The following is a 23,917-nucleotide window of genomic DNA, read 5'->3' as shown; positions in this document are numbered from 1 at the left end:
ACCCTAAGTCTAATTATTTGATGGCACCAGTGAAGAACACTACTAGGCCAATCGGACGTCGTCCCCACCCTCCTTCTTCCTCCAACACCACGGCCTCCATGGCCCGCGCACACAAAACTCTTCGAGGACCCAAATCCCTTCAGTGGCACCTCTTGTGAGAATTCCCCTACCTCCTGTAGGCTGTAAGCCCTCCCCCAACTCTTGTGAGCCCTCCTCCAACTCCCAGAATCCCCCAACTCCCGTGAGCCCTCCCCCAACTCTTGTGAGCCCTCCCCAACTCCCATGAGCACTCCCCCAATTCTCGCAAGAATCCCATGAGTCCTCCCCAAAGGCCCCCTCCAACTCCCGTGATCCCTCCCCCAAGTCATATGAGCAAGAGCACTAGGAAGACTATGAGCCCTCCCCTGATCACCATGACAGAGCTACTCGTTTCTCTCCTCCCATGATAGAGCTACTCGTTTCTCTCCTCCCCATGACCAACATAAGACTTTCCCTCCCCACGAGAGATAGAACACCCCTCCCCATGAGAAGACCTCCAAGTCGAGTCCCCTAAATGACCAGAATGTTTTTGAGAATCTCCCCGAGGTTGAGAAGCTTTTTGAGTGGATTCCCAAAAAGCAGGATGCTACAAAATCCACAATAATCATTGTTCCTATTCTACAACAGATCATGGACATAGTTTCTATGTTTGTGCCACCACTTAAGCAGCCTATGAACATGATGAAGAAGAAGCCAAAGAAGCCATATAACAAGGAGTGCCCCCATAGCTCCTATGCCTAGGGTTGTCCAACAACATAAAGCCGGCTTTAGATTTACTTTAAAAAGTGATAAACAAAGAAACAAAATCAAAATTAATCTATAGTCTTTGACATGAAAGATCTTGTGATTATGCATCATTTTATTACATTATGATAGGTTGAATATGTGATTTCATGATGAAAATGCCATTTCTAGGCTCCTTGTGATGCCCCGGACACTTTTTCCTTCTGCGGCACGATGAAATTCCACCTGGATTTGACAGAAATGATCATGAGAATGACATAAATTTACGTTGTTGGTGGGTTTTGGGATTTTTGGTCTCCTTGCAACTCCTTGACACTTTTTCCTTCTGTGGCACAATGAAATTCCTGCTTGATTTGACAAAATTGATGACCATAGTGCCTCGAGTTGTCTAACAGCATAAAATGAAAATTAATCTATAGCCCTTGACATGAAAGATCTTGTGATCATGCATTATTTTATTACATTCTGACAGGTCGAATATGTGATTTCATGATGAAAATGCCATTTCTATCAAATTCAGGTGAAATTTCACCGTGCCACAAAAAGCAAAAGTATATGGGATGTTGCAAGGAACCCAGAAAGCCCAAAAACCAGCACAATGCGAGTTTGGGCATTCTGGGAGGCCCAAAATGCCCAAATTTGCACCGTGGCAGGTTGCCCCCAAAATGCCCAAATTCACTTCGTGGCAGATTTTGGGCTTTCTACGCTCCTTGTGACGCCTCAGACACTTTTGCCTTCTATGGCACGGTGAAATTCCACCTCAATTTGATGGAAATGATCATTAGAGTGCCTAGAATTGGCGAAGAGCATACAAATTTGGCTAGAAATGTAGCAAATTTTACACAATTAAAAGGATAGAATAAATGTTTTAAACCGTAACATCAATGACTTTAAAAAAGTACAACCACAATTAATTGATGGAATAAATATGTTAAATTCATCAAGACCAGTGAGAGAGCAGTGATGACTTAAAACAAATAAGAAAGACATGTATCCATTGAAATAGATGTTTATATTTGAGAATGTATTACAAGAGGCCTCGTAGGCTATCTATCTTCTTAGCTAGTTCCAATACGTCAAGAATAGGGGTCTTTGAATCCCCCAATGGACTCCTAGATGTAAACCTAGTTGTAACAGCATTAAGATCCTCCTCTCCTACTATGCCAACGACATAGTTATTGCCATCAATGCCCTGCCGTGAATATTCGATCCAAATGCATTGATGTGACAGCCAGGCGGTGGACCAAAATGACCTTGTCGGCATTTTGAGTGATGTTGGAATACTCGATAGCACGTGACAATGCCTTGCATTTCAGCAGCTCCACAGGCCCTCAAGTGAAAAAATTGTTGTGGAATACCATGAGGTGTTGCGCCACTTCACCAAGGTAATGGGCTAAAGAATGATTTCCCCCAAACATGCTACAAACATTGCCTGGTCAAGATGAGAATTCATCGACCTCAAAAGCCTCTTGCAACAATTCAACAAACATTAGAAGACCAAAAAAACAAGTTATACAAGAAGACCATCAAAACGTAAAACATTCTTTGAACTTACCACTACAGTGTCGTCGAATTCCTTCCTCTCTTGCAATGTTGATGGATCCATGTGATGTATATTGTCTCATTTGAGAGGTGGAATCTTTCTCTTGTTATGTCTTGGAAGTGGAAGCTTCTGCATCAGAGGGCTATGCATCATATATCGACATGTTAGCATCTCTCAATGAAACTAGCAACGTCAGTAGAAAGTCTTCCATTGTTTGGTCTTTTGAACCTAAAAGCCTGGCATCTTTGAAACTTGTGTCAACATCGAACCTAGATAGGACTCCTAGTGCCTCGGCCTCTCATAGTCCAAAAAGAACCTCTATGTCATGGAGGAACACTTACTCTTCTCCATCAGCGAGGAGGGGGGACAATGACCATAAGTCTGATGCTGAGTCAGTGGTCTTCAATGCATATTCTTTCTCTACGAGTGTTGGGGGCTCTTGGAGTAGGCCTAATGCTTTAGCTGCTTCCATGTCCTTCCTTGGATGGTCAACACTCTCTTCTAGGTACATGTCAGAGTCTAGTCTAGGGACAAGGATATCAAAAGTTCTGGTAGAGGGGGTGCTTGACGATGAGGCTTCTTCCTCTAAATTTCCTTCCTGGAGAAGAAAGATGATGTCACCTCCCATGAAAGGAATTTAGTGCTTATATTTCTTGTGATCCCCGCTTCAAGGAAATCATTCACATCTACCATCCTAAACCATTCCTCTATAAGATTATCACAAAAGTGGGCCAAGCGCTTCACAAACTTGGGTTCGTCCTGAAATTGATACTTGATGTAATCTATCAGAAGCCATCGTTTTGATGACACATCAAGCTGATATGCAAAATCAATGAAATTCTATTGCATGTAGTTCATGAGGACATCTAAGGTCCTATCAAATACAAAAGATCATGAAAGGTTCTAGTGTTGTGGAAGACACAAGAGGTCATATCATTGCATGGTCTTGTAGCCATGTTCCTCACCATACTTGTAGAGGTCAAAACAGTAGGAATGGGACTCCTATAGAGGGCAGTGTAGCTTGGTGGGAGAGAGCAGCTACAATAGAGGCAGAGGAGAGAGAGAGAGAGAGAGAGAGAGAGAGAGAGAGAGAGAGAGAGAGAGAGAGAGAGAGAGACAGAGAGAGAGAGAGAGAGAGAGAGAGAGAGAGAGAGAGAGAGAGAGAGAGAGAGAGAGAGAGAGAGAGAGAGAGAAGCTCTTGTAGCCAAAATTAGTAAAGGAGGAGGGGCAGAGGGAAATTTTAAGAGAGGGAAACCCCATATTCAAAAAATGGAGGGAGAAATAGGCTAGACCAGAACAGTCAAGCAAAGAAAGAGGACAGACCACCTAGAGATAGGTGGGGGAATCAAAACTCGCCCAAGAGGCTCAATCTCCTCTTGAATGCCATTTGGGGCTGATTTGAGGAAGGTGCACATGGAGGAGGGTTAAGCATGGGTTAAGGGGGGGGATGGTTTGAGTGGTCCCTACTATAAGGGGAACAACCAATAGGGGGGCTCTTTGCAGGCCTATCCACCATCCACTTCAGCATACCATTGTCCCACACCTTGGGAAACTCTCATTGGTGCACCTCAAATCCCTCCCTGATCCCTTGAAATCAGGAAACATTAATTGGAGGCCCTTTTGAGACCCCATTTGTCTCCTAATGCTTGCAAAACGTTTTTAAAAACCTTGAGGTTTTTAACGCAGTTTTAAACTTTGCATCCAACTTGTTGCTTGAGCAAGAGGCTAGGTATTTTTATTGCAAACACGTTGGGTTGTAACACAATCTATTGCTAGAATCAAGATATTTTGTTGAAATAAGCGGCAAGTTTAATTTCACTCCAAGGTGTTACTTGCAAAACAGGTTGCATGCAACATAACATAGAGACAACCTATTGTTTGAAAACATATTGGAGGTTTTGTTGATTTAAACAACATGTTTAATTTCACTCCAATGTGCTACTTGAGCAATAGATTGAATGCCAATACAACATAGAGACAACCCGTTCTTGAGCAACAGGTTGGTTTGCAACACAACCTCTTACTCAAGTTAAAAGGTTTTGTGGATTTAAGCAAAAAGTTCAATTTCACTTCAAGGTAATGCTTGAGAAACCGTTGCCAATATTTACCCAAATGAATTGGATAAATGGGGGAAAGGATGACTTAGAACTTCAATCATGGAAATCATGAAACACAACATACCAGCAACCTATTGCTTAAGAAATAGGTTTGATCCTCTTGCTATACATGCACACACACACATGCACGCACACACGCACACACACACTGAAGCACATGTGTGCATGCACACACATACACATAGGTGCCACAATGTGGAGTTTGCCAATGGATGTAGACCATTATTCCATGCTTAAGCTTTGACATGATTTTGGTCTATATGGTAGTCTAGTAATTTTCAAGTATAGTTTAAAACATACCTTTAACTTTTATCCTCTATTTATGATAGATATAAAGTTTCATCGAGATGAGAATAACAAGCAAAACCCTTCACTCTTGTAAGGTAACAATCCCATATACAACAATCACTACAACTTTTGTTAATGTAGATGACATATCAAAGATGAATAATAACCCTTCGCTAACATAAAAATATAGGATCCTTATTAACAGTTCAAGGTGTGTGTGCGTGTGTGTGTGTGAGAGAGAGAGAGAGAGAGAGAGAGAGAGAGAGAGAGAGAGAGAGAGAGAGAGAGAGTAGGATCATTATTAATAGTTCAAGGTGAGAGAGAGAGAGAGAGAGATTTTGCAATTTATTTTATGAAGCGCAAAGTAGATTTTCCACTAAGAAGTAATTTGTTCCATTCAAAAGAAACTCTACTAGAGGTGGGAGAGTGAGAACTCTAGATGCAATTCAAAACTTACATGGACAATTGTTTCAATATGGTTTGTTTATTTGCCTTTAAGAAAGTGCATGGTTGTTACACTTTTGTCAATATTAGAATGGTTACACTTTTAGTCATCCCATGTGATCCCTTGCAATTGGCCTATTAGTATGTCCACATGATTTCTAGAAAAAAGGTTAGCATATTGCAATGAACATGTAGTAAAATGGGGGAGCATGTTAAGGAGAAACTTTTGATATTCTTTGATTGTGAGATATCAAAGGTCTTGTATTCACTATTTTAACTCCAATCGTGGTTGGGGAGGGAGATTCTTCATGAAAGATTTTGGTTATGGCATTCTCAAGAGCTTTTGGTTGTGTGCACGTTTCAAGAGTAAGCATTTCCATGCCATTTTAAGATCAAGGGTGAGCTAGTATGATAATTTAAACATATAATCTTGAGTGTATCCAAGGAATTTGTGGTTGCACTTGCAAATTTGTATGCCCAACTAGTGCCTTGATGAAGTCACTACATACCATATATTTTACCCCCTTTCTGTTTGGATACAATGTTGGCTTCTAGAAGCACGTCTTAAATAGATGGTAGTATACATGTGGTAGCATGTCACCTCCCACAAGCATGTAAGCTGTTGCTAGTGTTTATGTCCCCCTTGCTATAAATTTGTTTGCATATGGTGCTTGGGAAATTTGGATAGTTTATTAGAAATTGTGTTCTTGGGTTCAAATTGAAATATCTAGAGGAGGCACTCTTAACTTCCAACATGCACCACCCAAACTAACCTCTAGAAGTGTGCATTTACATTCATGGAACCTTAAGACTTGCTTGTGGAGGTGCGATTGGGGCATTCGCCCACGTGCTTACATTTGAATCCCTTCGGATGCTCCTTTATTGCATGTTGGTATAGGCCATGGGTTGCAGAAGGGGAGGGAAGGAGGGGGACTTTTTTAATTAAAAAAAGAGTATGTTCATATGTCCCTCTCCCTCCCCTCCTCTCCCCTTTGAGGCATAAATTCCTCTCTTCACCCTGCCTAAGCTTTATAGGAAGCTCCAGAAGCTTCTCCAAGAAGCTGCCCTCCTGTCTCGAAGCTTCGCACGGCTTTTAGAGGCTTAATTTTTTACAAAACGTATCGCGCAACTTTCAGAGGCTTAATTTTTGCCAAAATACCCCTCTCCTCGCCCGTACAAATTAATCGATACCCTCAGATTTCATCTGGGGATACCTATGGGTGGTTCAAACCACCTGCCTGGACATGCTCAAAATCAAGTGGGAAGGTGCACCCTCCCACTTGGATGAATCAAAAAATCGTGCCCGGACTGCATTAAAAAAGTATGTTTGGCAAGATGAAGCCACCATCAAGTGGGTGCCAGGGATTCATAGACCACAAAGTGATTTGATCCGGTAGTGAACCCACAAAGAGTTCCGATAGCTTTTCCTAAAGGCTTTTTGTGCTAGCCTCGTGCAACCTGTCTCTCCATGGGTGTGAAGCAGCCCTATAATGTGTGCGAGAGAGAGAATTTGCTATAAACGTGTGGTGACAATAATTGGGTTTAGTATGGAGGTTGAAGCGTCACGAACGTGTCAAGTTAAATTGAACTAGTTATCGAAGTGTCAGTCGGCTTGAAAGGCGAGTTACGCACAAGAGGAGTGAGAGAGGGAGAACGTGAGAGTGGTGACGCTTTGCATTGCGCCTCCTTCTTCTAAGTTCTTTTTACTTGCGAATGATTCTCACCGCCTTCCAAAGTGCCCATCAATGCTGTTGTTGGCCCTTTGCTGGTTTTGGGTGGAGGCGCTCGGGCCGCACACGCACACGGGCGGAGCTCCGCGCTCGTGGGGGCCAGCGGCAGCGGCGGAGGTGGCGCAGCAGCAGGGGCTCATTCACGGCCGGCCGCGATAGCTTCTCTTTCTCTCGCACTACAGATTCCTCCTCACCTGCTTCAGCTCCCTCCCTCGTCGTTCACGGCCAGTTTCCGTCCTCTTTCCCCTTCCCTTCCCTTAGACGCACGGCTTAGTCAGCTACCGCCAGCACAAACTAGCTGCTATCTTCGGGCCCGAACTGCACAATTCGCGGATTTGCCAAAAGGGTCACCCTCAGCTGCTATCTTCGGTCGCCCCAAGGCGCATCTGCGGTTTTATGTCCTTGAATCTTCCCTCTGGCTCTCCTCGGATCTACACCCTGGGATATGACACAGGGTAGCAACCACCATGAGCGCAAACAACACAACAGCCGATGCGGGCTATTTGAACAGCATGAACACGGTAGGCATGGGCTACGGAATCGCGATAGCAGTGGGCATATTGCTTTTGGTATCCACGATCATGTTGGCGTCGTATGTTTGTGTTAGGCTGCACGGGAGAGCCCTCCAGTCAGGCGGTGCGGGTCACAATGGGGAGCCTGCAGCGCGAGGGGGACTTGCCGAGCCGTGGTCCATTGGCGGATTAGATCAAGCAACACTGGAGAGCTATCCCAAGATCGTTTACAGCGACAAGGAGCCTCTTCCCACTCCGCAGGATTCCTCTTGCTCAATCTGCTTGTCGGAATACAAGGATTGCGAAATCCTTCGCCTACTCCCCGATTGCGGACATGTCTTCCACGCTGCCTGCATCGATGCCTGGCTCCGCCTGCACGCTTCCTGCCCTATGTGTCGCTCCTCCCCTCTTCCCACGCCCCAAAGCACCCCCGCCTCCACTCCTCTCTCTGAACTTATACCCCTCGCCCGTAATCCCCTCCACAGTCATTACACCATTCATCATAACTTGTAGGTTGATCAGGGACTTGTTCGCTGAGATCAGTTTAGCTTTGAAGCCACCCTGGTTACAGTTGTAGGGCTGCCTATTGAGAGCGAAAGGCTCGCTGGCGTATGGTATTGATCTGGGACTCCCAAGCTGCTTCAAAACGGCTGATGGGTGTGCACAGTAGCAGCGATTGTATTCTCGGTGCAGGCCCGTGAGTGAATATGTGCACGAAAACGTCGTGATATGTGAGTGTGCATTCAAAATTGACGACCATCCGTAATCTATTGTCGAGCTTTGCAGCTGCTGCGCGAGCATGAACAGGGTGGACGCAGTATTGAGAGATGGGGTTTCGACTCACAGATCCAGGGTCATCACAGATCCAGGTCAACGCCAATAGGTTTTTGATTCTCTGTTGTATGCCATTCGTTAGCTAATGATTCGAATCTAAGGACACGTGTGTGAGTGTGTGTGTCTATGGGCGCACAAAAAACAAGTTGAATTACATTCAGAAGGCCTGCCCTTGTTAAAGGTCAAGATATGTATAAATAAGAGAGTGGTCTGACCAGTAAATCAAGTTTGTTCTTGATTGTGTGCTTTCATTAGTATTGTTTTTCCAAATTTGGTCAATAGTGGATCCTCGAATAGTGGTAGGTTGATGTATTAATTGGTTGAAATTTTTATTTGAAAGGAAATTATTAGGTTGTACTTGCATTAGTGTAGTTAATGTTGAAATCTCCAATTATGGTTGTTGGAAGTAGGTTTTCTATTCTTCAAGGAGATTTTGCAAAACCGATATTAGTGTTGATTGTGGTGATGAAGGATGCTTATATACATTAATGATTGCGAAATAATAAAGGTTTGTAGTTGTGAATATTGTTAGCATGCATTCGCATTTGTTTTTTATTATGTATTCAACTTTTTCCAATGTCAAAGTTTTTTTTAAAACAAGTTGCTATCCCAATGCCGTTATTGTTTTGCAAGCATGTGAATTTGGGTAATTTTATTTCTTCATTTTCTTTGCAATGCAATTCTTGGAAACAGAGAATTGTTGCATGTAAGAGGCTTTTATCATGAATGATATCTTCGTAGTGTAAAGAAAAAGTTCTTGTATTTAGAGATTTCAATGTTTTTATTGTGTTATCCAATTGCGAAAAGTTTTTTGCAAGGGAATCCATTTTCTTTGACAATGCAAACATTGAACGTTGTTGTCTACTTTAATATGTTTTGGTTGGATTTCTTTGACAAGGTAAAGATGACATGGGTTACGTATGCGGGAAAGAGCTGTGTATGTAAGACCATGCGCTTTAATGAAGGATGGGTCAAATGCGAGACAATCCATTGATAAGCCTTGTGAACGATGAATAGTTCTAGCAGCTGCTGGTGCAATGGAAATTGTTGCCTTGATATAGAGTTCAAGTAGTTCTTTCCTATTTGGAATTCTCTAGTTATTGGATGTATGGGAGTCCAAGTGGGTGGGATATTATTTTGGTAGAGGTGTGAGTTGTTGTAGCGTGTTTGTCTTCCAATGTTTTTGTTGTTAAAACAAGACCCAAACTACGTGGTGATCACTTGTTTTACTTGAATGTTTGAATAAGCCATCAGCACCATTGACCAATCCATCTGAAATGTCCAAGTTTCCTGAATAAATTTCAATGATCATTCCAGGTTTAAGGTGTAGTGTATGGTGAAGACCTGCGGTATTTTTTGGACATGTTGGAATTGTTATTGTTTTGCTACATGTCTTATGTCTTTTGTCAATTGCTTTTAGGATGTGTGGATGGTCTTTTAGCAAGGAGAAAACCTCCTCATTATGAGCATCTTTTGATGCATTGGTATAAAAGAGATAAGGCACATTTTGTTTTTTCGTTGGTTGACGATGATATTTTTCGTTACGGTATAAGATGTCTTGAAGAGTGTGTGTTGCTGTTCTTATTCGATTGAGAAGTTCAATGTACTGAGTGTCTTGTTGATGCATTGGAGTGGAAAGTTCATATAGTAGCACGTAGTCTTTCAAAAATGATGAAATTGCAGAAGAATTTGATGATTTGTCCATGAATATCCAAGAATCTTTAGTAGGACTTCTTGGCATAAGTCTCCGCATAGAATAACATTGACACCACCAAATGGTTCTGGGTGGTTGTGTTTGATTTCCCTGAGCCGCATGTTAGTTGCGACTAGTGTGCTGTGGCCAATTAGTGACACCTCGTCAAAAACTTCTTCTAGGTCTTGTATAGTTGCGATAATTCTTGCAACTTTTCTGCGGAAAGGCTTGTGTAATGAGAAGCCATTAGTGGCAAATGAAGTGCTGAGTGGATTGTGTTTCCACCAATGTTGAAAGCAGCCTTTCCTATGTATGCTAGAAGTAGTATTTTTTGTAGTTCCGAGCTTGTACTTTCATTGTAAGAATAGTGTCTAAGTAAAGTTTGTACTTTGCAATATGATGCTGCGCCATGGGGGTTCAAAATGAATTGAACATCTGTATTGGCATTCCATAGTTTAGATAAAGTTGGATTGAAGTTGTTTGTGTATATATCTTTGGGATGCCTTTTCAAAAATAATGTGGGTTGTGAAATAGATGCTTGTATTGTTTGAATGTATTCATTTTTTGTCATCTATAATATTTTGAGAGAGTTGTAATAGTCTAGCGATAAGGTTTTCTCATCTAACAAAAAAGATTGTATCTTCTTCATTTTTTGTTTGTGAGTTTTTTCGTTGTCTTCTTCCTTTAGTGGAAGCAGGATTTTAGTACTGTGACATTGGTAAGCGTGGAAATCCAAATCTGCATTTTGTTTTTTTCTTAAAATAAGTTTTGCGGTGTTTGTGAGTTTGCATGAGCTTGTTATTGAAGGGGAACTTGTCAATGTCTGTGGATGTATAAGTATCGACAAAAGTTTCAATATTATGTGATGGTGAAATTCCAAATATGGGTGCATTTTCAATCTAAAGTAGGCCATGATCATGCTAGCTGCCTCTATTTTGAAATTCTGTTACAAAGAAGTAGTCATTCAATTTCCCTGGTATAGTATTGTCTTTCTTTAGTAAAGTTTTAAGAGCTTGGAATTATGGACATAGTATTGTGCTCTTGTCACTGGATCCGATCTTATTAAATTATGTATGCTTATATTGGTGTTCAAATTACGACTTTCTTCTGTTGGATTGAGTTTTTTAAGAGCATTCATTAAAGGATCCCAAAGCTTTTCAGCTGTAGAAAGTGTGATAAAGAAAGATGGGGGTCCAAGTTGTCGCAACATTGCAAATATGTTTTCCTTTAGATGATGCTTGTAGTCAATGGAAGTTCTTAAGTGGGTGAAATCTCTGAATCCTATGTTGATTGTAGAAGTTTCTCAATGTTTGTGTCCAAGAGTGCATCTTTGACTTACAGAGTTTTTCCTTTTGTTTGTGCTTTATGCATTCGCACCCAAGAAGATGAAAGCACTTGACGCACTAAAATTTTCATTTCTTTGAAAAAAAAGGTTGTCTATGGATAGTGCGAAATGTCGATCGACGTTTGTTAGTTCCCAAGAAGCTATGTCTTGGTAGGATGTACGAATGGGAATGTTGTATTGTCTTGGATTGCCAAAGAAAAGTTTTGGATAAGCTAATTCCTTCTTCTGATGGAGCCATAGCAATTGTTTTGCAGTTTTCGAAATCAACTACTTATATGCTTCCATATATTCCGTGTACTAAGGTATCGGTTGCAAGTTCATCTTCTTTAATTATATTATTCTCCTGTAGATTGTCTTCTGGATTGTGTTCTTGTTGTTGAATGTCCTTAATATGATTTTCCCAAGTTTTGTTGGTATAGAAGACTATGAAGTAGTTCTTTTAAGGCAAGCATAGTCATAGTTGGTCGCATAACACCACTCATGTAACTATGCTTGTAGGATAACTTTCGTTCAATTGCCACTGCAACAGTATCATTTTCACTTATGAATCAAGGCAACACTTGTTGGGCTCTATCTACATCGGCGAAAACATTAACAACACTTCCATGAAGCCCATATTGTCCTTCATATGAAAGTTCTCGAATTTGTGCAAATGGTATTTGAATGGAGACCAAGCGAGCTTCTACTTTGTTCAAGTTCATTGTGTATATTTTTTTTTCTGTCATGCGAAGGTTGTTCTTATTCATCAATGGTACTTTGTTCATTTTTACATCTTTCTAACAAAGAGAACATAAGAAATTACTTTCCATACATGTCGTTGTTGATATATTAATGAAATTGGTTTGCAAGAATATTGCCATATGTTCTTTGAGTTTTTTCAATTTTGATTGGAATTTTAGCGATCCACAACAGACACATGGAAAACTTGGAGTATCCAAAATTTTCTTAATGTATTATTGTTGATGATTGTTCTCATATCTCTTTCTCTTATTTGGACATTGATTTCTTTCAATTGTTTTTTCTTCTTTTGGAAAATTGGGTGCTTGTGAAATTATTAAAGGAGCAAGAAGAAGTTTCCTCATTTTGTAGATTTTGTTTAAAGTGCTAGTTAGTGTATAGTGAGTCTTTAATGATGTTGTGAAAAGCAGATTAGCAATTTCTTTAGCTGCCATACTTGGGGTTTTTTACTACTAAGTTTTGAAGTTTGTTTTCGTCTTCTTTAGACCATAATTTGTATGCACGTTTCTCGTTTAACCAAAGTAATGGAATCATTGTAGAAACCTCATTTGAATAGTCCAACAACAAAGTGTTTGAATGATTTATCTGAGGTGATCCGATTGTTGTTTTATATTCAAGTTTAATTCCATCATAACATAGCAAAGTAAATGATATATCGAAGATGGAGTGGAATCATCCTAAAATGTCAACAAGAAGTGCTACAGATGTTGAAGAATTTTGAAGTAAGCTTTTGACATTTTCAATTGCAAAGACTGTTTTGTTAGAAATTATTTGGAAAATGTTCCAAGGGTTAGAAGGTCCTCCGCATTTGGAGACAATATTCTCAAACAAAATAGCTAACAATTGTTCATAATTCAAAGATAGGAAAAACATAAGAAGACAATTTAAAAGATTTGTATTCATAGGATTTTGAAGTACAAAATTTTCATTCTTTGCAAATTGTCTTTTCATTTGTAGGTCCATAATAAAATGATTGGAAAGTACAATGAATGAAAGTTGATTACTCAATTGAAGAAACAACAATACAATACATTTTCAAAGAAGAACATGCACTATGCATTTGGTTCAAATGCAATTACATAACTAGAGTTGTTAATGGTAAAGCTTCCACCTAGTTTCAAAGTCTTCAAGTTGCCCCATGCTATCATCAAATCGTTCTCATATAGTTCCAAGAAAGGAACATCCAATGAAAGTATTGTGTCGACATGATGACCTTTGATGTGAACAGGAACTATGTCGACACAATCCAATGAAAGTATTGTGTCGACATTTCGTTGCACTATGTCTCCTGTCAAGCTTGGTACTTGTAAGACGTTTTCTGGGCTTTTGCATGTCAACAAAACTTACAATAGCTCTATCCTCATCACGTGGGCCATCAACAACAATGATCTGATCTGCCATTCCTTCATCGTTTGCTACTTTGATAAATAATCACAATTGCAACGGTACCCATAACATTTGATATGTTCCATTTGCAAAAGTTTATCATTTTGGATGCCCATCGCACATAAGTGCAAAGGGAATGATCGGGTAGTAGTCGAAGGTTGCCTTCGAAAGGTACTCCTCTAATTATACTTGTTGTAGCATCAAGAAGCAAAGAGTATCTAGATGTTCCACCTTCGGTGGCTCCCCTCAAAACTACACTAGCCCCTTCAATTTTATAGAACTCTCCAACTTGGAGGAAATTCACAAATTGGTTGATATAGGTGGAGGGTATGAGCAAAGTCATAGCGTAAGATCTAACCCTATTTGTAAAATCACCTTTCAAAAATGTAGGGTATTCTAGATTTGTGACTTTATAAGTGCCATATTTACAAAGCAACTTCCCTTCGAAAACAAATCTTTGTGTTGCGCAATCAAACAATTGAGTTATAGTAAGGGTTGCCAAAGAAATTCACTCCCCTACAAAATTTTCCTTTGAAGGAATAATTGCATTTCCTATGGATGGGAAGTTATGAAATGATGGTTGCAAATTGTTATAACAATCAGGACCATTGTGAGAATTAACTTCATCATTTTCTTCTTTGCACATCAATTGTTTGCTAGCTGCAAGTACAAATGGAAAACATAGTAAGATACTACTAACATTGCTAGACTTTTCCTACATTGGTAATTTGAAAATGTATATAGTCATATTCAACATTAGAAATTCTTAGCAAAGTATTGTAAATTTGAAGCCATAATGTCTTCTCATAGACAATGTGCTTTTCACATAAAAAGAGTAGTGTGATTCGCATACAAAAGATAGTGGATTTCCAAATTGTGACAATACATCAATCAATAACAATAACTTCATTCATGCATCGTTTGAGTGGGGAGGTTTGGGTTCTTCATGTTTCAATTTCACAAGTGTGATTTTACGTTGCACACGTCACGTTATGGTTGATTTAAAACTAATGCACTTTGGGTTTTCATGGAGAAGCCTCTTCACTAATACACAAAATAAATAAACACTTATTAAACAACATTTTATAAAAGGCCAAGTCTATTTTCACCTTGTGCATACGCTTCCTGCGCCACTTCCTAGAAGGAGTGCTTCAAGGAACGACGCGGAGTTTTCTTGATTGCTGAACTCTTCAAAAGATTCTATTTTGGTGGTCTAGTTGGCGTACCAACAACCAATGGAGCTGAAGTTGGGCTACTAGGTGATACACTCTTTAGAGCATGAGAACAAGCAGAGGCAGCAGCAAGACCTATACAAGAATTGCTCACCCATTCAACGCTTATTCAAAAGTTTAAGAACAATTGAAACTTAACATATAAAATTTTACTGATGAAAGTCTAATAAGTGAAAAGATGTCCATTCTAAAGTTAGTCGTTATAGTATGAGGTAGACTACCAAAGGAGAAACGAAAAACAATAATGACTAGGAACCACGAGAGGCATACAGTAATCTAAGTCACAATTTCTCTTATGAAAATCGAGCTAGGTCTGGGAGGTCGCCACTGGCAATGGCAAAACAGAAACTCTGCTACTGCTGCATGTAGGAGTGATACGAAGTCTACAAGGCTATGACATGCGTGCAACTTTAGCATAGATGATGGACTTTGATTCGGTACCTGCAATCAAATAAGTCCATTACTCCATTAGTCTATTGCAATCCTATAGTATTAATACATACAACAAAACGAAGAATGTCTGTTTTTCCATTAGTCGATTGCAATCTTGTAGTATTAATAGATACAGGGAAACGAAATGCATCTGTTTTTTCATAGTATAGTGAAACAATAAGCGTCACAAATAAAAACCGTTGAACCAAGAACAAGCCATGCATGTACCTCCTTCCATCGGGTTAATGGCTTTGCCAATCTTTTCAATATCTTCACCAATGATACGTTTCACAGATTTTGGAGTAGAGGGAGATCCAATCACCTAGGGACATGCTTTAGCAAGCCCTACATGAAGAAAACGTTCAGTAAGTTCAAGAGAAATTGAAAGAAGGAAAGAAAGACGCTTAAATCAATGAAGGAAGAAGTATTTCACGATGCTCCACTTCAAACCTTGTACGAACGCACCGCTGTTGGTATCCATGTAATCGCTACCACCCTCCATTGGATGTTACTGAAGTAAAGAGAGACAGTGAATAGTACCTGGAGAAAGCTTCCACCATGCACGTATTTATCCTATGTAGGACTTAATCGCAAGGTAAGTAAAAATCTCGTGCATGCAGGGAAAGATCTCTGTGAACTTAGCAAATGAGCCTACGAATTAAATCGAGCCAGGGAATTGAATAGCAGAAAGACGAAAGAGCAGCAAATGTGTCGATAAAACATCCTCCCCAAAGAGAATATCCCCATACACTAATGTAAAGCAATCACCTAACTCTTAGAGAATCACAGCTGGATTAATGAAAAACAACATTGAAATATAATCTAAATAATTCCTATTTTCTGCTTTGTAGGAATCACGCCATTGCTAAAGCTACCCATCAGGCCAAAATTTTGTATTGGAGACCCAAGTACGCTCTTATTAATAACGGAGTATGCCCCTTAGTTTGGAAAACAAAACGTCCTTTTTGGAGAAAATAAAAAATGGTGTTAAAGAGCTATAATTGCCTTCTAATTTTGCTTTTTGATTTCCAGCTTTTTGTGCTTTAATGTTCAAGTTATGATTCCCTCTCCATTCTCTTCTAGAAAAAGATTGCCTTCTATGATCTAAGATAAACGTTATCTCTAACTTGCAATCAATTGTTGCTACTTCTTCACATAATACTCGATTTGCATATTACGATCTTCTCTAGCTTGTGCAAGCTTGCCACTCAAACACGTTTATTTTGTGTTTGACTAGCTGCAAATTGCATAAGGACAATTGCTTTTAAGGCTTAGAATTAGAAATAAACATACTCAAAAAAGTTATAATCATCATCATGAAGTTACAGAGTTAGTAGTTGTGAATTTCACAAGGTTCTATTTATATTGAGTATGCTCATTTTTTAAATTAACGTATTAGTCAAGTTTTTATGTTTATGAGCATAATATTATTTCCTATGATTATAGATTTTGGGTATGGTGCATTATGATTTTGTTTCTAAATAAATTGTCCATGTTGCATTTGCAATCTTGACTTGACCACCACATGTCACACGTGCAGTATTCCTTTTAGTGATTGTGTATTTTGGGGCACGGTTCTCGAAGGGTTATGATTTTGTTTCTAACTAAATTGTCCTTGATGTGTTCACAAGCTTAACTTGAACGCATGTTACACTTATTGCATCTTGATCATTTGTGTTTACTACTAGGCTAAAAAGAGCACGAAAATGACCTTGGTTCAGCCAAATGTAAGTTTGCAACAACATCACATGGCTTGTGATTCCCATTTCATTTATGGGCTAGCAATTTTCAAAAACAAAGTAGAAATGGTTGTTTTGTCATTAATAGCCATGTGAATGCATTGGCCTGCGTATATGTTATCACCTTCTTTAATTGCCACTAGCATTTTTTGAAAGTAAGCAAAAGGGTGCCTCTTTATACAATCTAATTTGTAAGTGTAGCAATGCTAGCTAGCATCCATGTTTCATCCTATGACTACAAATCACCAATGGCGCCAAACTCTAAGTTGCAATGCTTTTCTAGGACATTGTTTGAGGGCTTGCTAGCATGGCATTGCCATTCCCAACAATAAATTACATTGATTAAAGGATTTATAACATTGTACCATTGGAGGGAGACTACAAATTTCCAATGGTGCCAAAAGCAATGCTTTGTTAGGACACCTTGTTTGAGGGCTTGCTAACATAAGCGTTGCCATTCGCAACAAATTACAAAAGGCTTCATAACATTGTTACCCTTGGAGGGAGTCATTTTCACAAATTGTGAAAAGCGTGTGGAATATATGTACTGCTAGTGTTAGCACTTTATTATCAGGATAACCTTGCTTACAATTAGAGCAGCACCCTCATGCCTTGCAATGACATTTATGACATTTGTGCATTCCATCATCACCCCTTCATGCTTTCTTTTAAAAATTATTAGGCATCAGAATAGTGATCAACATTGGAGATTCGACTTTAGCTTCAAGGCACGATGAATTTACAAAATGGTTAGAACCACAATGTGGAGAGTGGCATGTCCAATCATGTTTCCTACATATATTGTCCCAAAGCCACATGATTCTCCATGCTATCACCATGCATGTAGATTCGTTAAAGAGGATCAACCTAAGGAATAACTCCTGTTGGTGCAAAACATTTTTATTTTCTTTGCCTCTACAATAGTATAATGGAGGGTAAATTCACTTCGAGTGAGAAGCCATGTCACATATGTAATGGTTGGTGTGAGACATTGGAGATGCACAATAACTCCAAACGGTAGCACGAAGCTCCAAACATATGCCCATGGCAAAGTCTCACAGCTACAACGGTGCAAGGTGGCTCCTTCAACATCACAACGCAAGCCTGCCACGTTAGCAACCTACCACCTAGGCATCTATTTGCAACGTAGGTAGCCACATCACCTTATCTGCCAGCTCAGCAAACCTGTGCCATGTCATCAATTTACAGTGCACTACCATCATCACAGATACGTCAGTAATTCCATGTCATCTACCATGCAAGTAGTCCACATCATCAAATTTGCCACCTCAACATGCCACGTGGTAGAGTGCCAGCTAGGCATACTTGCCTCTTCACAAGCAAAATTGTCACCTTCCATGTGCACCCAATTGCCACCTAGGCACAATTCTCCACACAGGCACACTGCATGTGACCACCCACTGCCACATCAGTACTGCATCCACATCAGATTCCTTTTTCGGCTCTCTTGGGATCAAAGTTTGGCCATCCTTCTAGGAGCCATAACTTTTGATCCAGGTGGAATTTGCACAAGTTGTAAAAAGAAAAAATGATTGGTAGCTTGTCCTCTACATGGTGATCACTTGATATCTACTCTCTAACTTTTCCACACGTCAAAAAATTTCAATCCTCATCATCAAAACCACCTTATGATCCAATGCAGCATACCCATCACATAAAATGAATTTCCTTTATTGCATTTTGCACTTTGACATGTAGTCTAGCTATAGACTAGCACATCCATAGAAGAGATTAAACTCCACCAAGCCAAGTAAGGCATTACCATATCACCCTATTAGTTCTCACCAACATCAGTCCCTTTGGATTTATCATTGGTTTACACATTCATACATTCTAACACCAGCTCGGTCTCTTGGCATTCGATAGTTCAACACTTCAGTGTGACACTTAGCAAAGTGATCTTCCTTGGATTCAGGATTGTTGCATACATATGTACGCACATTTTCCACCCATGTGCAGTCATATTAAATTAGTATTTTTTGGCATTGATTCCTGTACACATATCCATCAGCCTTGTATATGAGAGTGCTCTCAACGGAAGCAAGAATGGAAGAAGGAGAGAGAGAGAGAGAGGGAGACAGAGAGCCACACAAGTTTTGGTGGGTGCAGAACCACCCTAATCTTCTTTTTCATTCATTTATATATGTGTTTAATTATTGTACATAACTGGGGTGAAGGCACAGTGACCTTTAACCCCCACAACCTCCCACTTAAAGGACAATGTGCCTTTAAGGGAGAACAACCAGTGAGCATACTATCCAATGCCCATCAATACACGACAATACTCAAACCGCTGACTAGGTAGACTCTTTGTCAGCATATCTGCAGGGTTATCATCTGTATGAACCTTGACAAGCTCTATGCGCTTGTCCTCAAGTACCTCCCTGATGAAATGGTACCTGACCTCAATGTGTTTGGTCTTTGCATGAAAGACCGGATTCCGTGCTAGCTGAATAGCACTCATGGAATCACTATGCAATGTCGGTACACCTGTATGAATCCCCAAATCTCCCACTAGCCGATCAAGCCATATAGCCTCCTTGCAACCCTCTGTGGCAACATACTCAGCCTCTGTGGTAGACAAAGCAACGCACTTCTGTGCACGAGACATCCACGACCTGCAAACGTGAACACATAACTAGAAGTGGATCTCCTACTATCCACATGCCCTGCATAGTCTGAATCTGTGTACCCAAGTACACGCATGTCTCCTCTACCAAAGCAAATGCACATCTCCTTGGTACCCTTCATGTACCTCATGATGCACTTAACTGCCTCCCAATGCCTCTTTCCTAGATTAGCCATATATCGGCTAACAACTCCCACTGCAAATGCAATGTCTGGTCTAGTAGCTATCATAGCATACATAAGACTCCCAACTGCTGATGCATAAGGAACCTTGGCCATCATGGCCCTTTCCTCATCTGATTTGGGACTATCTGTATGACTCAGTTTCACATATGGAGGCAATGGAGTACTCACTGCCTTCCCCCCCTCCATATTGAAACACTGCAATACTTTTGTAATATACTCTTTTTGTGAAAGCCAAAGGAGTTTCCTACTCCGATCACGCGTGATGCGCATACCAAGAATATGACCTGCAAGTCCAAATCCTTCATATCAAAGGCCTCATGCAACTTGGCCTTTAAAGCATCTAGCTCTTAAGTATTCTTGCTAGCCAATAGCATATCATCCACATATAGTGCCAAGATTATCAGGCTATTATCCTTAGCCCTTTTAGTGTAGAGGCAGTGATCAATTTCACTCCTTCTAAAACCCTGGGACCGAATGAAAGCATCAAACTTCTGATACCATTCTCTAGGCACTTGCTTAAGACCATAGAGACTCTTCTTCAGCTTGCAAACTAAATGCTCTTTGCCCTTTTCTTCAAAGCCTTTCGGCTACACCATGTAAATTTCCTCATGCAAATCCCCATGCAAGAAAGCTGTCTTGACATCCATTTGCATAAGCTCCATATCCTCTGATGCCACTAGTCCAAGCATGCATCTAAGTGTGGTCATCTTCACAACCGGAGAGAATATCTCATCAAAGTCCACACCCTTCTCTTGCTTGAACCCTTTAGCAACCAAACGGGCCTTGTACCTAGGCACATCATCACCTGTGACCTTCATTTTGTAGACCCATTTACATGGCAATGCTTTCTTTCCATGTGGCAAAGAAACCAAGTCCCAAGTCTTATTCTTCATAAGTGAACTCATCTCTGATTGCATAGCATACTCCCACTTGCATTTATCCTCACGCATCATAGCCTCTCTGTAGCAAGAAGGCTCCCTGCAATCAGTAAGCATCACATAGTCTACCCCTGGAACAAACCTATCAAGCGGTCTAGACACTCTCAATGATCTTCTCAATGGCATTTCAGCTTGCTGTCCCACTTGCATATCAGCCATATTTGGCTCATCATTTCCACCAATAGATGATCCATTATCTACCCTTGATTGTATACCTGTGGGAGTACTTGGTTGTACCATTTCTTGCACATTTGGTGCATGGACAGCTTGCTGTCTATCAACATATGCAGGTGGATTCACATCCTGGAAAGTGATTCTCCTCATTTCCACATCCCTCATGGGTGCCTTATGCATCTTCTTCTCATTGAAGACCACATCATGGCTGCGTATGATCTTCTTTGCTTCTGGATCCCAGAGACGATAGCCCATCTCTCCACTTTCACCATAACCTAGAAAGATGCATTTCCTAGACTTAGGATCTAGCTTCTTTCGAAGCTCTTTTGGCACATGTGCATATGCCTCACACCCAAATATATGCAAATGAGAGTAAGAGGGCTTCTTTCCACTCCATGCCTCTTCAGGAATACCACCATCCAAACTCTTACTAGGCGATCTATTGATCACATGCACTGCAGTCTTCATTGCCTCAGCCCAAAAACCACCAGAAAGACTTGCATTGGAAAGCATGCATTGCAACCTCTCTTGAATGGTATGGTTCATCTTTTCTGCAACTCTGGAGTACGAGGGGATGTAAGCTCCCTCTTAATCCCACAAGTATCACAGAAATGCTGAAAGTCATGAGAGAGATACTCTCCACCATTGTCAGTCCGTAGGCATTTAAGCGTTCTACCTGACTGATTCTCAACCAAGGCCAGCCATTTCTGAAATACCTGGAACACATCACTCTTCCGAGCTATAGCATAAGCCCACACTTTCCTAGTTGCATCATCAATGAATGTCACATAGTATTCAGCCCCGCCTAATGACCGTGTAGGCATGGGACCACATACGTCTGAATGCACCAAATCAAGCTTTTCAAACTCTGTCTTTCCCCTTCTTTTATGGGCTGATTTAGTCTGCTTCCCATAGAGACAATGCTCACAAAATTCAAAATCAGAGAAACTCAAATGCGGTACATAACCCAAACGGCATAAGAGTTTCATTCCATTCTGGCTCATGTGCCCCAACCTGCAATGCCACAAAGAAGTGCTTGGCTGCTCGGTTATTGCAACAACATGATCAAATACCCCTGATACATGTAAGGGATACAAAGTCCCACACTTGGCACCCCTGGCCAAAAGCATAGAGCCCTTCTGAATTTTCCAACTCTGAAAGCCAAAAGTGGTGTGAAAACCAGCATCATCTAGCTGACCCACTGAAATAAGACTCTTGGTTAGCTTAGGCACATGTCTCACATGTTTCAAAACAAATGCAGACCCATTTGCAAAAGAAAACTTTATGTCACCTGCTCCCACTATGTCACATGCATAGTCATTTCCAAGATGCACACAACCTGTCTTTCCACTGTCATAAGTGGAGAACCATTCCCTATGGGGAGTAACATGGAATGAAGCACCAGAATCCAAAATCCAATCCTGGGAATATGCATCATCTGAAGTGGCAAGCAACTCTGCAGATAAAGTAGACATGAAGAGAACATCATTGTCACTATCATGTGTGACTGCATTGATCTCCTCGATCTTCACTTTTCCTTTGTCCTCCCTTGGACTCTCTTCCTTTTGATTTGCACCCCAATTTGCATTCTTTTTCTTATCCTTTTGCTCTCTTTTCAGCTTGTAGCAATACTTTTTCATATGGCCCTTCTTGCCACAATGGTAACACTCAATGTTCTATGCCCTGGATTTGCTATGAGACTTCCCTCTTTCTTGGGACTTCCCCCTGAACTGTGATCTGCCGCTTTGCACATTTAAGGCTGCATCCTGCTTGTTGCCATCCATAGACTTCCGTCTAATCTCCTCGGCCAACAAGCTACCCACAACATCATCAAATTTCAGTACTCCACCAGGTGCAGAGTTACTGACAACTGTACGGAAGGTATCCCATGAGGATGGCAATGAAAATAAGAGAAATATTGCCTTAGTCTCCGCATCAAAATTCATTTTCTGAGCCTGAAGCTGGCTGAAAATAATATTGAATTCATTCAAGTGAGAAGCAATGGAGACCCCTTCCTTCATTTGTAGCTCAAACAACCTCTTCATGAGGTAAACTTTATTAGAGGCAGTTTCCTTTTCATAAGTGGCACATAGTTTCTTCCACAAATCTTCTGTAGTCTGCTCATTTACTACTGTGAAATAAACTGACTCTGCAAGATGAAGTCTAATAGTAGACTTTGCTAATGCATCCAACTCATTCCAATCATCCTCAGACATATTTGCAGGCTTAGCTTCAATCCCTGCCAAGGGTTTAATCTGCTTCTTTTGAATACGCACATCCCTTATCTGTTCTTTCCACAAAGAAAAGTTTGTCCCATCAAACTTTTTAATGCTGAAAAACTCCTTTTCAGGCATGGAAGAGGATGCCATGATGCAAATAAAGCAAAATCCCAAATGCTAGTGCCTGCAAGAGAGAATCACACCAAATACCAAGTGCACCCAAATGTGTATGCCACAATAAAGTGAGAGATCACCAAAATTCAAAGCTCAAAGCATCAAAAGATGCATCTGACTCATGTGCATATACTATGCATCCATATGAGAAAATCTGGCCCAAAAGAAAATGCCAATAAGTGCCAAATGACTCAAGCATAAACACCGTCCACTAGCATATGCATCAATAATATCTCATCCAAGAGAGCATAGCACTATCAGTGCATCACTTGCAATGTGTCAAAGCTGTCCGTCAGCATAAAATAGCATCCATGTGCAAAGCGTCCATAAAAAAATAGCATCCCATAAGGCAATTTGGGCCTATCAGCGCATCCAATAAGGACCGCAATGCATCCAAATGGCCTATAAATCATCCACTGCAACCCAATACACACCACGAATGAGCGCACACTGCTCAAACTGCAACCAGAGTGATATGCATAAGGTATGCTCAAGAAATCATAGTCTCACGGTAATGAGCGCTACTGAAAATAGAACCTGAGATGCCTCAAAACATGGGCGCCATTGCATAATCGGAATCAGCAAGAAAATCTGCAAATATCTCTCTTCTGCCAGAACTCCAAAATCCCAACCGATGAGTGAGAAATGGGAGTCAACACTTATCCACTGCCATGTGGCATAAATCTAAGGTTTCAAAACCTTAGAATGAAAAAATGCATAACAGAGAGACGAAATCGAATACACAGAGATCTATAACTCTG

The 23,917-nt window shown here is 40.5% G+C and overlaps 1 protein-coding gene across 1 annotated transcript; it reads left to right on the top strand.

Annotated features, from left to right (window-relative positions):
• The first annotated feature begins 7,023 nt into the window (after window positions 1-7,023).
• Window positions 7,024-8,444, top strand: LOC147896509 (putative RING-H2 finger protein ATL69). The gene has a single exon (XM_087381573.1). It carries the CDS (start codon window positions 7,373-7,375, stop codon window positions 7,928-7,930), a length of 558 nt encoding a protein of 185 aa, XP_087237699.1. The 5' UTR covers window positions 7,024-7,372; the 3' UTR covers window positions 7,931-8,444.
• The last annotated feature ends 15,473 nt before the right edge of the window (window positions 8,445-23,917 follow it).

This window comes from Dipteris shenzhenensis, chromosome 11 (assembly GCF_047967505.1).
Source record: "Dipteris shenzhenensis isolate YYH24624 ecotype China chromosome 11, Dip_SZ_1.0, whole genome shotgun sequence".
Taxonomy (NCBI): domain Eukaryota; kingdom Viridiplantae; phylum Streptophyta; class Polypodiopsida; order Gleicheniales; family Dipteridaceae; genus Dipteris; species Dipteris shenzhenensis.
The sequence above is the reverse complement of the archived record's forward strand: the minus strand, read 5'-3'. Positions and strand labels throughout refer to the sequence as shown.

Bases quoted from the DNA above. Each gene is read 5' to 3' on its own strand.
- LOC147896509 (XM_087381573.1), top strand. From the start codon at position 7,373: ATGAGCGCAAACAACACAACAGCCGATGCGGGCTATTTGAACAGCATG.